Below are 13,489 nucleotides of genomic sequence, written 5' to 3'. Positions count from 1 at the left end.
AGTCGAATATTCTTGGTTCCACCTATGTAGCACTTCAGGGCTCTTCAAAGTTCTAGCAAGTGTAGAGCCTGTTGCACTGGTGTGGACGGATGTGCGAAGAAAACCGGTAGGGTTACGTCGGTTTGCAGGCGGGAGTTGGACAACACCTCATGAGCAAATGTAGGATTTGTTTTTACGAGGACCTTGTTCTTTTCAAACCGTAGATATGGAGGTTGAACAAAAAAGTGCATGTATTTCTGACACCCGTCTGAAAGATCCGATAGCTACTAGAAAAGATGTTTGAAGACGCAAACATTATGTCTGTAGTCACCATACGTTCAAACAGAGGTTTCATTAGGCCTGACAGCACAGTGTTTAAAGGGTAGTTCTCTAAATGTTATTCTTTTACAAGACGGGCCATAATAAAAAAATATACATAAAAAAATATAAGCCTCAAAAAGTCAGCATTAGGAGGCATCCATTTTGTGAAATGAATGAGCCTCTTGTGCTTATGTTAACTCTGCTCTCCAAGCAATAATTAAGCAAACGCCCCCTACTGGGAGCTTTTGCTTATTGCTGACGGAGAGCAGAGAATGCTGGTAGGCTCCAGCCTGCCAGCGTTGTATTGAGAATTGCAGTTACTTTCTTTTTAAGTTTCCAGGATCCTGGAAACTTAAAAAGAAAGTACTGTCAATTATGAACACGCCGCCCGTCCGGGAGACTGGGAAACCTAAAAAGCAAGTAACTGCTATTATCAACACAACGCCAGCAGGCACAACCTGCCAGCATTCTCTGCTCTCTGGGCTGAGCAGAGTTCACATCAGCACAAAATGCTCATTCATTGCACAAAATGGATGCCTCCTAGTGCTTGTAATGTATGCCTGAGGCTCTTTATGCTGAAAACTTTACATAGGTACTTTTCGTAAAAATATTTATGTATATTTTATATGATGGCCCATCTTCTAAAAGAATAACATTTTTGAGAGAACTATCCCTTTAAGTTCCACTGAGGTGGCACTTTCTTTTGAGTGGGAAAAGTGCAGAATAGGCCTCGTGAAGGTTTTTAGAATGCAGGCTCCGAAAATGGGAGCTGGTGTATCTAGAAATTGCCGACAAATGTACTTTGATGGACAAGTGCGATAACCCATCTTTTGCTTATATTAATAGGTATGGTAGGAGTTTGAGGTTCCACACCTAACCGATCCAATTGTTGAGAAAACCAAGTGCAAAATAGATTCCATTTTTATACACATGATCTATTTGTGGACTCCGCCCTGGCGGCCTTTAGGATGTTTCTGCATTCCTGCGTGAGTGGGACTTGTCCGAACTCGTTGAAGCCAGGCCTTTAAGTTGAGCACCCTTTGGTTTTGGAGTCGCACCTGCTGGTTGCACATGGTTAGCAGGTCTGGGGCTGGACCCAGAGGGATTGGACGGTCCTGGACAGGAGAACAAGCTCTAAGAACCACCGCCGACTCGCCCATGTTGGTGCTGTGAGAATGACTGTGCACTTGTATGTTGCAATCCGTTGCAGGACCTTGCGTATGATTGGCATTGGAGGGAACGCATAGGTGAATATTCCTTCCCATGACATTGAGAACGTGTCGCCTAGCAATCAATGGTGTGGATATATGCTTGTAAACTGAGGGCATTTCTTTTTTCTCCCATGTGGGGAATAAATCGATGGTCTTTGTTCCCCACTTGTTGAAGATCTGTAGGAGCTTCCTGTCCGCAAGTTGCCATTCGTGTGACTGGTCTTTGACTCTGCTCAGTTGATCTGTAGTTTTGTTTCCCTTCCCCGGAAGGTGAAATTCTTGTAGTTGCAGGTTTACGATAGCCCAGTGCCACAGTCGTTGGGCTTCTCTGAAAAGCGTAGTTGACCTCGTTCCCCCGCTTTAGCATATAATGCATTGTCTGTGAACAATGTCTTAACACTTTTACCAATTTGCCTTTAAGCACTGGTTGGAATGAGTGAAGGGCGTGTGCCACTGCCTTCAGCTCCAGTATGTTGATGTGAAGTTGTTTCTCAGTCGGGGGACCAACAGCCTTTTACTGATAGCTGGTTTGTGTGCGCGCCCCATCCTGTCAGTAAGGCATCTGTGATCAGGGTTTCTTGAAGAGGCAGGTCCCTGAATGGTATTCTTTGGTGATGTGAGATGACATGAGCCACCACCGCAAGCCATCTGTGAGCGACTTTGTTACGGTCAACTTTTCGTTCCATGTTCCAGTTATCTGGGACTACCGATCCGCTAGGAATTCTTGTAGCGGTCTAATTTGTAACCTGCAATGCTGTATTAGGGGAATGCAGGACGGCATGGTGCCGAATAGTTGCATGTCGTTTCGCACTGTGATCGTGGAGCCTGGGTAGAATTTCATGATTAGACTGTTTATTAACGGTGCCCTCTCTACCGAGGGACATACCCGGCCCTCGTTGTTCAACTGTGCCCATAAGAACACTAGCGCGTTCAATGGCGTAAAGCAGTATTTGCTTGAATTTGTTGCAAACCCGCGGAGTAAAAGGCTGTTGGACACCTGCCGGATCAATATTTCCGTTGCCTGGTGCGACGGTGCTCATACTAACCAATCGTCAAGATATGGGCACGCTTGCGCTATCGGGGCTAGGCATTTTGTGAATGTTCTTGGGGCTGAGCTAAGACCAAACGGGAGAACATTGAATTGATTGTGATTTGTGCCTATGATGAACCTTGGAACTTTGTGGCCTTGACAAATGGGAATGTGAATGGGTGAGATCCAGTGACGCTAGGAAGTCGCCCTCCCTTATTGATTTTATGGCATCTGCTTTTGAACATTTGTTTCTTTACATATTTGTTCAGACTTCTTATGCCCAGAATCGGTCACCATGAGTGGTCTGGTTTTTTGACCACAGAGTAGGTGCTCTTGCCATGCTGATAGTTTGGGACTTTTTCGATTGTGTTTTTTTAGGAGCAGTTTCTCCACTTTGCTCGTTAACCTGCTTAAGTGTGGCTGGCAGTGAAATATTGGGGATGTTGGGGGTGGGGAAGAGTTCCTTGGAATTCTATGATGGGTCCTCTTTGTATGATATCCAACACCCACTTGTCTGTGGTCAACTGTTGCCACTGCTGTAGATGGTACTGCAAATTACCACCCATTTGCTGCAGTTGGGCCGTGGGTGCATCTTGTCAATGGAAGTCAGGCTTGATTTTGCCGTCTGCCCCTAGAGGCGGATGTTGTTTCGGGCCTTCTTGGAGCTTGCTTGTAGTCCTTTTGTTTGTATGCCAATGCCCAGCAATACTCCTGGTAGTACGTCTGTGAATATGAAGTTCACCCCTGGTATACCTTTCCACCTCCTTTTGTTACGGTGGAACGACCCAAGGCCCCTCGGGAAGGAGTGAAAAGTGTGTCTCAATGTTAGTGTGGCGAGTGATATCGCTGTATCTGTGTCCGTATTTTGAAGGCATCGTCAGGTTTGTGACCCAAGAGTTGGTCTCCCTTGAAAGGCATGTCTAGTAAACACCCCCTCTGAAATCTGTGCAATTTAACCATGCCTGTCTCCGTAGCACGACTGATTTGTTTAAAACCTGTTTTGGCAAGGTCGACTGCGATGTTGATGGCATGATTGCCGGCATCTTCCCCCCTTCTCGTAGGATGTTCAGGGCCTGGTTGCTTTTTTCCTCTGGCAGGTACTATAATAGCAGCGCCATCCGGTTCCACATCTCATGGTCGTATCTCGAGATTATTGCCAGTGAATTTGCCGTTTTAACTGTCGTGGCAAGAACCTTCTTGCCAAATAAGTCTCGTTTCCTGCTGTCATTGTCAGGTGGTACTGCGCATTTTCGACCTTGCACTTTTGATTTTCGGCATGCTGCTGCTACTACCACCAAGTCGGGTGTTTCCTGGGATGTAAGGCATTTTGGAGAGGTCTCTGGTGCCGTAACCTTTTTCTCCAAACAGTCTTAATGCTCGTTTGCGAGAAGGGTTTTCTCATGAATAACTGCCCTTCTTCCCAAACATGGTCTAGAATAGGAGTTGAAATTGCTGCCTTCCTGCGCTTGTGCATCAAATCGAAAAATAAATAATCCTTTTTCTGCTCAGACTGTATTAGGCCAAATTCCTCACAAGCCTTTTGGACCGGATTATGAAATGCTGTTATGTCGTCAGGTGGAGACTGACGCAACAGTTCTTCAGAGTCTTGGTTTAGACCCAGGTCCATGTACTCCGTTATCTGGCTGCTGTGATTTTGAGGTAGAGGTGTCCCCATTACCACCCTCATCGTCGGTGGTAGAGGATTGGAATTCACCATCTTCTTGGCTGCATGGGGAATGTTGTTGCCTTGGGAAACCCCTCATGTTCTAATGGGGTTGCTGGTCCTGTTTAGTCTTGTGTGCCTCACAGGCTTGATAGGCGGATCTTTTTGCGGTAAGGTTACACGCCTGGTGGGTGTATTGTCTCTTGGTTCATACACCTCGTTTCTCGTAGCCATTCTGTCAGAACTGCAGTGTTCCCCAGAAGGCTGTGGCGCCTCAGGTGCTTGTGGGTGGGGTTGGCTCACTGGTAGGCTAGTACCCAGTTGTTGAAGTAGGGACCGAAGAGTAAATAATACCTGTAACTATAACAAGGACTGTGGGTTGAGTAAAGGTTCTGATGGCTGTGGAGCGGCAGACTGGGTCGCCAACATCGGCTCTGGTAACTCCTGTACCCTTGGTTCCACAGGTGCTTCCTGTGACGAATATTGGTCTCCCTCAGATGACAAGGGTGAGTACCCCTGTTCAAATTCTTAATCAATACGGCGCTCCAGTATCCGGTCTGAAGAACTGACGAGACCAGAGACAGGGCTGGACGCTATAGGGTGATCAGTGTCCCCCCTCATGTAACTAAGGGGAAAATGGTTCCCCACTTTCTGCTACTATGGCCTGGTCTTCCACAACATAAGCGAGTGCAGTGTTCCGACAGACAGTTTAACAACTATTGGGCCTTGTTGTACAGGTGCAGAGCCCTCTATTGCCTCTTGTTCCTTTCTATCTGGTATGTGTGTGTCTCCAGACTTGCGTTGGTGCTTTAGTTTTTCCAATTTGCCTTCAGATTTCCTGATTTTTGATATTTTCTGCACGCCTGTAGCCAAGAGCACCAACATCCTTTTTTAGGCCCCCCTGTTGACGCCGCAAACAGGGAAGTTGTTGGTGGCTTTCCATGTACCGTCAATGCTGTTAACGTTGTTTGGCCTTCCATGGATGGAACTGGTGTCGAGGGAAGTAGCAGACACTGCTGTCAGGGTCTTTGCGGGCACAAGTGTCAACAGGTGTGTGGACGTTATTGTCTTCGATGAAGATTTTGTCTGTTTATCCGTCTATAAAAGGTAGTCGGCGATGGGTTCGATGGCCGACGACAATGGTTTTATGGACCGTTATTGTGCCATGGGCAATTGTGGCGACGTAGACTGGTTTCCGGCCAACAATGGGAGTGGTGCTCGTTGACCGAGTGCGTACAGTGGATTCTTTCTTAGTTTTCGTCCTCAGTGCGTCCATCGTCAGCGAGGCAGTCGACAAATGGATTTTTCGGTTCCTTTTTTTCTCTTGAAGCTAGTAGAAGACATTTCTTTCATTTCACCTGGCCCTTATATAGGTTTTTGCTCCGTCTGATCTGCCCTCCACCAACTTCTAGAGGATTCAGCATCTTAAGTGGGCATCTGCCCTCTTTAAGCCAAAGGGCTAGTCTCCTTCTATCCTCGAGGGGTTTTGTGCTAAAGGTGGCACACATTTCAAAATCCTCCTGAATATGATTAGGGTAGAGACAGTATATTCATTCAGAATGCTTGTCTCCCCTTATACACATTTCCACATGACTAGCATGCCTTGAAAAGAGCTTTCAGTTTTTCTTCCATATTATGAAAGTAAAAAGCACTTATTTGCATAGATGTTTTTATAAAGTTGTGAAGACTTATTTCAAAGTTTTGAAGAAATATGTTGGTCTCCGGCCTTTTTTTACTCCAGCAGAGAAAGCCTCGACTCCACAGCACGATGTGCGGTTAGAATCCGAAGATGTCTTGTGGGCGGGGCTTGTCACTCAACGGCAGATTGGCTCAGGCAGAATCCACACAAAAGGACATTGATGGGCTACAAACGTGAGCTTAAAAGTTTTATCATAAACTACAATAAAATGTTACTGAGGATTCCCAGCCTGTCTGCTGGGAATATTCGAAGCATTTTAATCCATTAAAGATCCAATGCTGGAGAATCAGTTGTACGAAAATGACCAATGATGGTTAAAGAAAATAATGAGACATTTTTCGATTTTAAAACTGGTCAGTAATAACCAGACAATATAAATTCATCCCTTTTGTTTAAAACAGGATGCATCAGAAACAAGGTTGAAAAAAAAATAAAGTTAATATTGCAACCAAATTATTTTTCAGGCTCTTATGGGCATTATTTATTATGCCCAAAGCTGAAACGTTGTCCGAGATAACAAAAAAAGTAAACGTATTCTGGTAAACTAGGGAACAATACAGAGATTAGTCTCTCACCGTTGTTTTTTTCTGCTCATGATGTTTAGCTTGCAACAGGAAGTTCAAATATTTTCTGCTGACATAAAAACAAAATTATACACCTTTAAATCTGAGTTGTCTGGAAAAAACACTAAGTAAGCATTGTTAAACCACAACATAATTATTGTGGTCGTCTTTTTGAACAACTTGATTCTTGCAAACATAGATACATGATCCTGAGGCTAACTTCTGAAAACAGCATCCCTATTGGAGCTAAATTGGACCATGCAACTGATTTCTGCCAAATTCACAACCCTAAAAGACAGTAGAAGGATACTAGATGCTAAATTACTTCAAATATAAAAATAAATCTCCAAATACATATTGTCTCAGTATACAGACACCAAGCCTGGCTTTTTCTACTTTTAGGTTTAATAACAGCTACTTTGCTTAAAGCAAACTGGCACGAAGCAATCTTGAAATTAAGATACAGAACAGGCAAGCAAACTTTACAGAGGTAATTTTTTTATGGAAAAACATAGTTTAGATACCAACTGCATCTTAAATTAGACTGATTTCTGCTAATTTCGAGTGAACCAAAATGTCTTCACAGCTGTTCTTTCATGCATCTGAATTTTATACCAACACAAAGTAATGTGTGCTATACCCCAGACTAAAGTGCCATTGTCAAGATGACACCAGTGTTGTTAAGGACCCAAGAATCATAGGCACAAAATGATGACATACAGACTGATGCAGAGGGTTGAGACCAGCAGGGAACCCACTTTTCAAAGTAGGAAACCCACAGCATAGAGGGGATGTCCATTACCATTCCTACCAGGCAGTATTTCCCACAAATGGATGTATTTATGGGGTACTGCTGAGATGCACCTGCTAAGCTCAGGCATCATTTAATAATAGCTATGATAGAAACAAGGTAACACTCCGTACAGCAAGAGCAACAAGTAAAATTATTTCAAACGAAACAATAGCATGCAAAATAATAAGCAAAACGTAAAATAAAACATTTACTGAGAAGGGCATTTTGCAATTTTATACATTCACATTTTGCTTTGAGGTCTATTGTACGATTGTTGCTGCAACCTAAACTCCATTCCATAGAAGACTGCGTTTCCATTAAACTGTAATGGCGGGAATCAATTTTGAGGAGGAAGGGAGAGGTTCTCCAGTCCCTATAGAATGGGCCCCTATATTCTTTTGATCCCCAGCCCTTTGGTTTTCTAGGACCTCCGACCTATATTTGTGCATAGAGGGACTTCCATTGAGGTCTGTCGCCCCAAAACCATTATTTTATGTTTATATGGTAGCGCCTCATTTTGGCCATATGGTGATTTTTATCTCCCTTCATTAGTTGTGTAGCGTAGGCTTGTGGCAGCTGTAATTTAGTTTTCGTTTTGCAAGGGTGTGAAAATGGTCACTTTTAAATCATGAATGAAACTCGGAGCCACTACGTAGGTTGTTTGGATTACAACAAGAAGCCAATTCTTTTATTAAAGTAAAAACGGTTTTCTTTTCGATAATGAAAGGATACGGTTTTTTCTTGAGGTCTTCGATCTCCAGGCTGATGGCGTTTGGATAAAGTTCAGGTAAGAGATTACAGGTTTGTTTCTCAGACTTTCATCTCTCTTGTTACTCTAGAGATTTTCTTTATAGTCTCTTTTCTTTATTTACTTCTTTCTTCTGAGCTTTCCTTTGAAATATTCTTCCCACTCTTCGTGGTCTTATTGTCCAACTCCCTACCTTAAGTCTCTTATTCTGAATAGATCGGGTTGATGGGAGCTGCCGTACTCTTCAGGTTATGCTTTTCTGTAGCTTCTGTAATGCTTAACGGATTCCCTTTTACAGAACAAAAAAAATAAATAAATAAACTGTGATGTTGATGTTTCTTTGTCTTGACTCTTCTCTTTATTTTCTCCCCTCAGTTGAGTACGAATTTCCTCTTACTCATTTCACTTGTAATCTCCTCTCTGCCACGGTCTGGGCTTCTCCCTTTAGCGTTCACACCCCTCATTTTGAATTATTCACCCTCACGTTGAAGACTGAAGGGCTTGTGGGATTTATGTCACACTCTGACCAGCGTAACGTTATTTCAGTATAGTCTCTGTATAACGGTGGCGCAACGGCGCTTACTCTATAAAGTTTAGCAAACAAACTTAACCACTCTGTCCCTCGTCGAGCTACCAACAAAAAGCGCAACGGCGCTGACTTCGGTAGACTTTACAACTGGGTTTCTCTCCCGCTCTCTCTCTCTCCCATTTCACTCACCTCTGCCCTTGTAGTTCCTGTCGGGTTTCGGCGAAGCTAATTACATGCAACGAAGTCAATTACAATCAACCTTGTAGCGATTCGCCGGCAACGAACGCCTCGTCCCTTTCACTCGTTCTCTTGTGTTCACGGTGGAAGCAGTCAGAGCACAGCGTCTGAGCGGATCATGAACGCTTCATGTTCGGAAGCCTCTCATTCGACTGGGCGTAATCTTTCTATAATTTACAGTTAGCGTTTCACTCCGCTGGGTGTCTCTCTCTCTCTCTCTCTCTCTCTCTCTCTCTCTCTCTCTATCTATCCCCAGGACAAACCGTTGATCTCCCTCTCCTCCTCTCGCGGGGCGATCTCCTAGGTAACCAACAAGAACATTAGAGGAAAGTCCCTACAGTAAAGACTTCCTGGTTCTCCTCGTCTTAAACACGGCCTGGATGAGCTTCTGTGAGAAGCTTCAGAACGTCACAAAGGGGTGTGGCCATTTTTAGCTGCATAAGTAGCCCAATGAACCTTTGTGAAAGACAGTACTAATGCATTTTTTTAATATACAGTTGTCAGCCATTTTTTTTTTGGAACATGCCTTTAGTTGGAGCAACTCTTGAGTCCAGCCCTGAAATCTGTAATATGGATTGGAATAATCACTGGCCCTAGACAATTCAACGCGCAAAGTGTGTGGGTAGACCCAAGTGTTTGACTGTTTTTAGGCCCAGCCTGGTTGACCACCCAAACCTTGAAGAGACTCTTTGTGCGACCAGCAGGCTGGCTTAGGCCGTCAATGAGAGTTTATCCAGTAGAGTACCTACGCTGCCTCAAGTCAGCTGCAGTATTCTAAAGTCTGAGGTTAGTTACAGGTTTGCTCAAGTATTGTATTTGCCACAAAGCTGCTGTTTTAGGAGCAGGTTTTAGGATAATAGTTGGGCTCTGTTTCCAATGTCCTAAGTTGCAGTTTCCCGTTATGTCCTTCCTGGATTGTCCTAGTCCACATCAAAGTCCTCAGTCATGATAGTTTCTGGGCAGCGCTCCCACTTTCTTTCCAAATTATCCCCTCTCTGTGCACCTTATTAAGCCATAGATAAAGGGCACATATTTACATCTTTATTCAGGCAGTAATAATAATAATAATTAAGTTTTATCCTGTGGCTCCATGTGTGCTACTGGTCCAAACAGATCCAGAGAGCTCTGTGGCGGAAAGTAGGGTGTCTGGCTCCTCTGTGTCAGTTTCCTATTTTTTTAAAAAGTATTTCTACTCCCCATTTTTTCTTTTTAGGAAGTATTTGACTATTTTGAGGGAGTAAAAAGTAGCAATACCCCCCTTAACTGTAGGGTTGCACTGTCGGCCTACACTTGGTGATGGTAGGGTCTTTATGGCTCCTTGTAAAATACAGTGCATGTGCTAACCACCTGTGGATCTTTAACTGTTTGGGAGACAGGGGGGTATTCCCATGATCCCTAAGATAATGCTGGTTACGTCTGACGGGAGCTGTAACACAAAACATTTGAAGCCCACAGTTGTAATGTGTGCTACGTTTAGCCTATGGTACTTGAAATTGTATAGATTCAGTGTGTGATTTTATTACAGTGTATGCTTATCAGTATACCAGTGGTGTATTCTTTGGGGGAAAATATTGGGACGAACTGTACTTCACTACATGCCTCCCTCCTTTATCGAAGCAGGTCTACTCTTCCACAGATAACCCTTAAGATTGTTTGGGATTGGCTTTAGGTCAGATTTCGTTCTATCCTGCACCAGAGGGCTATAAAATAAACACCCCCCAACAGATCACCATTGCGGTTGGAATGAGTTTTCTCAGGAGCGGATGAGAAACGATGAGGCTCACCCTGTGTTGACAGTCTGTATTAAGATACATTCTATACAAGTACTGGAATGCTATTAAAAATGTGTGATCATGTTTTTCACACATTGATTGTACAATTTGTATGCACCAATACTGGACCCTGATATTATGGCCTACAGTTTTTGCAGCTTATTTACCACTATGTGGTGCAATCCAAACAAAGTCTACTCCCTTAGACATGACCTAAAATATCCAGACACACTGCAAGGGTGAGGGAGTATATTTTGGGCAATTCAGTAGCATTGTAGGCAAGTGGAGCTTAAATACCTGGTTTCAATATACAAATGCAAGAGCAAGAATGAATTACATTCCACAGACATTATTTCAGAGATTTAATTGTTGTCTTCATCACAGATTTCAGAAGTCAAAGCCATACACATAGAAAGAAAAATTGAATAATTACTAACTTAATGCATTTCACAAAGTGCCATGTATATGAAACATACTACAAAATTGTCATGCGCCCAAGGTAATTATGCCAGGTGTTATACAGGAGCAAATGTTAACATTTCCTAAATCCTACTATCAAAGTGTTGTATGTGAAATATAATTCTATAAAACGAAACCAATTTGTCAAACCCAATAACAAAATAATTAGCTGAACACCTCATCTTTAAGTTGTACAAAGGATACCATTTGTGCTGGCCGGCTATATGAAAATTAGTAATTGTCCCTTACATTTTTTTGTGCTACGATCATAGTCTTATGTACAATATTAAAAATTAAAGTTACTCACCGTAGTGACTAGAGTACTCATAGTCCTTAGTCCCCTTTTTCCATCCTTGTGAGTGTCCCCCAATACGGGGACGGTACCGGAACCTTATGCAGCAAAATAAATTGTGTAACCTTTAAGTTTAGTATAACGCACAGGGGCGCGGCCTCTGGAACGCCCCGCCAAGGCCCTCCCCCCAGCACCTCACCTCAGTCCCCTTTTAAACACATCAGACGCTTAGAAACCTGGCTACACCCATTACATATTAACCATTGGCATACTACCGGGGGGGGGGGGGCGATTGGGACATATGGAGGAAAGGGGACTAGGAGTACGCTAGAAACTACAGTAACTTTAACTACTTATATGTCGCATTCCCTTTCCACCATCCTTGTGGGCGATTCCAAACAAGAACATAGGGTGGAGCTGTGATAAGCTGCCTGACCAAACTCAGCATCGCGCCAGGAGCTGGTGTCCAGTGAGTGGCACATAAAGATGGCCGACGGAGTAGCCGCCTTGCTGATGACATCCCCAAGAAGAACATCTCTGAAACGAGACGGCCATGGCCTTGGCTCTAACCGCATGGGCATTAATCCCTTCAGGAACAGGTATGCCCATGGCCCTGTATGCCTCTGAAATGGCTAGAACCATCCAACGGGCGATGGAAGCTTGAGAACCGGGGAGGAGCCACCAAACATCACAAACAATGCCTCGGACTACCTGAAGGATTTCGTCCGAGAGAGATAAAACTGGAGAGGTGCACGGAAAGCAGGGCCCTCACTGCATCTAACTGCTGGTTCGGGAAGCCCACCAGCAGGCAGATCTTCTGATTCAGATGAAATGGAGAAGCCACCTTGGGCAAGAAGTTTGGGTGAGTGTGCAAGATGACCTTGTCGTTGTGAAACATGGTGAAGGGCTCACACAAGGACAATGCCTGCATCTCACTAACCCTGCGGGCAGAGGTGAGAGCCATCCGCAAAACTGTCTTTAGTGTCACCAAGAGGATGTCCACAGAGGCAAATCGTCTCGAAAAACTTGCTCTGCAAAGCTGCCAGAACCAAATTGAGGTCCCAGACCGGGTGTGGCCTATGCACTGGCAGAAAATGCCTAGACAACCCCTTAAGGTGGGCCTTAACCACCGGGTTGGCCACAGAAAACATGCTCTGGGAATTCTTGTAAGCCCCAATGGCTGACAAATAAGTGCAGCAAGTATCCACCTGAACTCCAGAACAAGCCAGGTGTGCTGAAAAAGGCAGTACGTCCTCCAAGTGACAGGGTCCAGAATGAGATACCTTATGATGAATCCATTGGCAGAACCTAGTCCATAACACCTGGCCCGCTGAATGATGTCCCAGTTGTCATTTTTCAATTGAGCATATTGAAGTCTCTGCTGGCCAGGAACCAGGCCGCCCGTTTGGCCTGGTCCGGATGCTCCACCACCCCGTCCTACTAAGTCAGGAATCCCCTGCTCGAGATTGGAAGGTGGAATGGACCCTGGGAGCACAACTACAGCAGATCTGAAAACCAGGCTATCGATGGCCAGTGGGGGGCAATCAGGATGAGGCTGGACCTACCACAGCCCGCAACTTGTGTAGGGTTCATTGAAGCAGAGGGGTAGGCGGGAACGCATAACACCTGCAGCCGTGCCAACAGATCTGGAAGGCGTCTCCCAGAGACCCCTACCCCCCCCACCGACCCAGTCCTGCCCATGAAGCAAAATTTGGGCACTTGGAATTCTGAGGGGGATGCCAACAAATGCAGGTCCGCGAACCCCCAACGCTGGGACAGGGGCAACAAAGAGTCGGTGTGTGAATTCCCACTCGTAGGTGTTGAACCCCAAGAGTCCACTTCTGCATTGCTGTACCCCGGAAGGTGGACTGCTGAAATCCGAATTCCCTCCGTCAGAGCCCATTCCCAGATCGATACCACCCCTATGCAGAGGAGGGGAGGGGGGAGTGCCCCACCGCCTTGCAGAGGCACAGAAGGCTCTTGGGTGTCGGGAACACCAGCTGAACGGTAGTGTTCCAACGCACACCTAGGAAGACCAGTTCCTGAGATTTGCACAAATGACTTCCTCTGGTTGAGGGAGAACCCCAACTGATTAAGGATATATGCCAATCTCTGGCAGGAGTGCACTACCCCTTCGGGTGACCCAACCCTCACATTCGCAGTGCGTTCATCAACTTTGTGAAGACACGAGGG

General features: G+C 44.9%; 1 protein-coding gene across 9 annotated transcripts in view; it reads right to left on the bottom strand.

Moving 5' to 3' along the window:
* CNOT2 (CCR4-NOT transcription complex subunit 2) overlaps positions 1 to 13,489 on the bottom strand; it is a 1,422,938-nt gene that overhangs the window by 1,271,329 nt on the left and 138,120 nt on the right. For 4 of the 9 annotated variants that reach the window (XM_069628235.1, XM_069628239.1, XM_069628238.1 and 1 more), the window contains exon 2: positions 6,479 to 6,533. The exons of 3 other annotated variants lie outside the window; for them this stretch is intronic. In XM_069628235.1, coding sequence (XP_069484336.1) covers positions 6,479 to 6,498 — 20 coding nt within the window. In that variant the 5' untranslated portion in view covers positions 6,499 to 6,533. Of the gene's footprint in view, positions 1 to 6,478; positions 6,537 to 13,489 lie in introns of all 9 variants that reach the window. 2 more of the 9 variants (XM_069628236.1, XM_069628240.1) reach the window with 1 other exon arrangement.

The sequence above is a fragment of the Ambystoma mexicanum genome, chromosome 12 (assembly GCF_040938575.1).
Source record: "Ambystoma mexicanum isolate Mex_15411 chromosome 12, UKY_AmexF1_1, whole genome shotgun sequence".
NCBI lineage: Eukaryota > Metazoa > Chordata > Amphibia > Caudata > Ambystomatidae > Ambystoma > Ambystoma mexicanum.
Note: the sequence above shows the minus strand (reverse complement) of the source record. Positions and strands in the feature narration are given on the sequence as shown.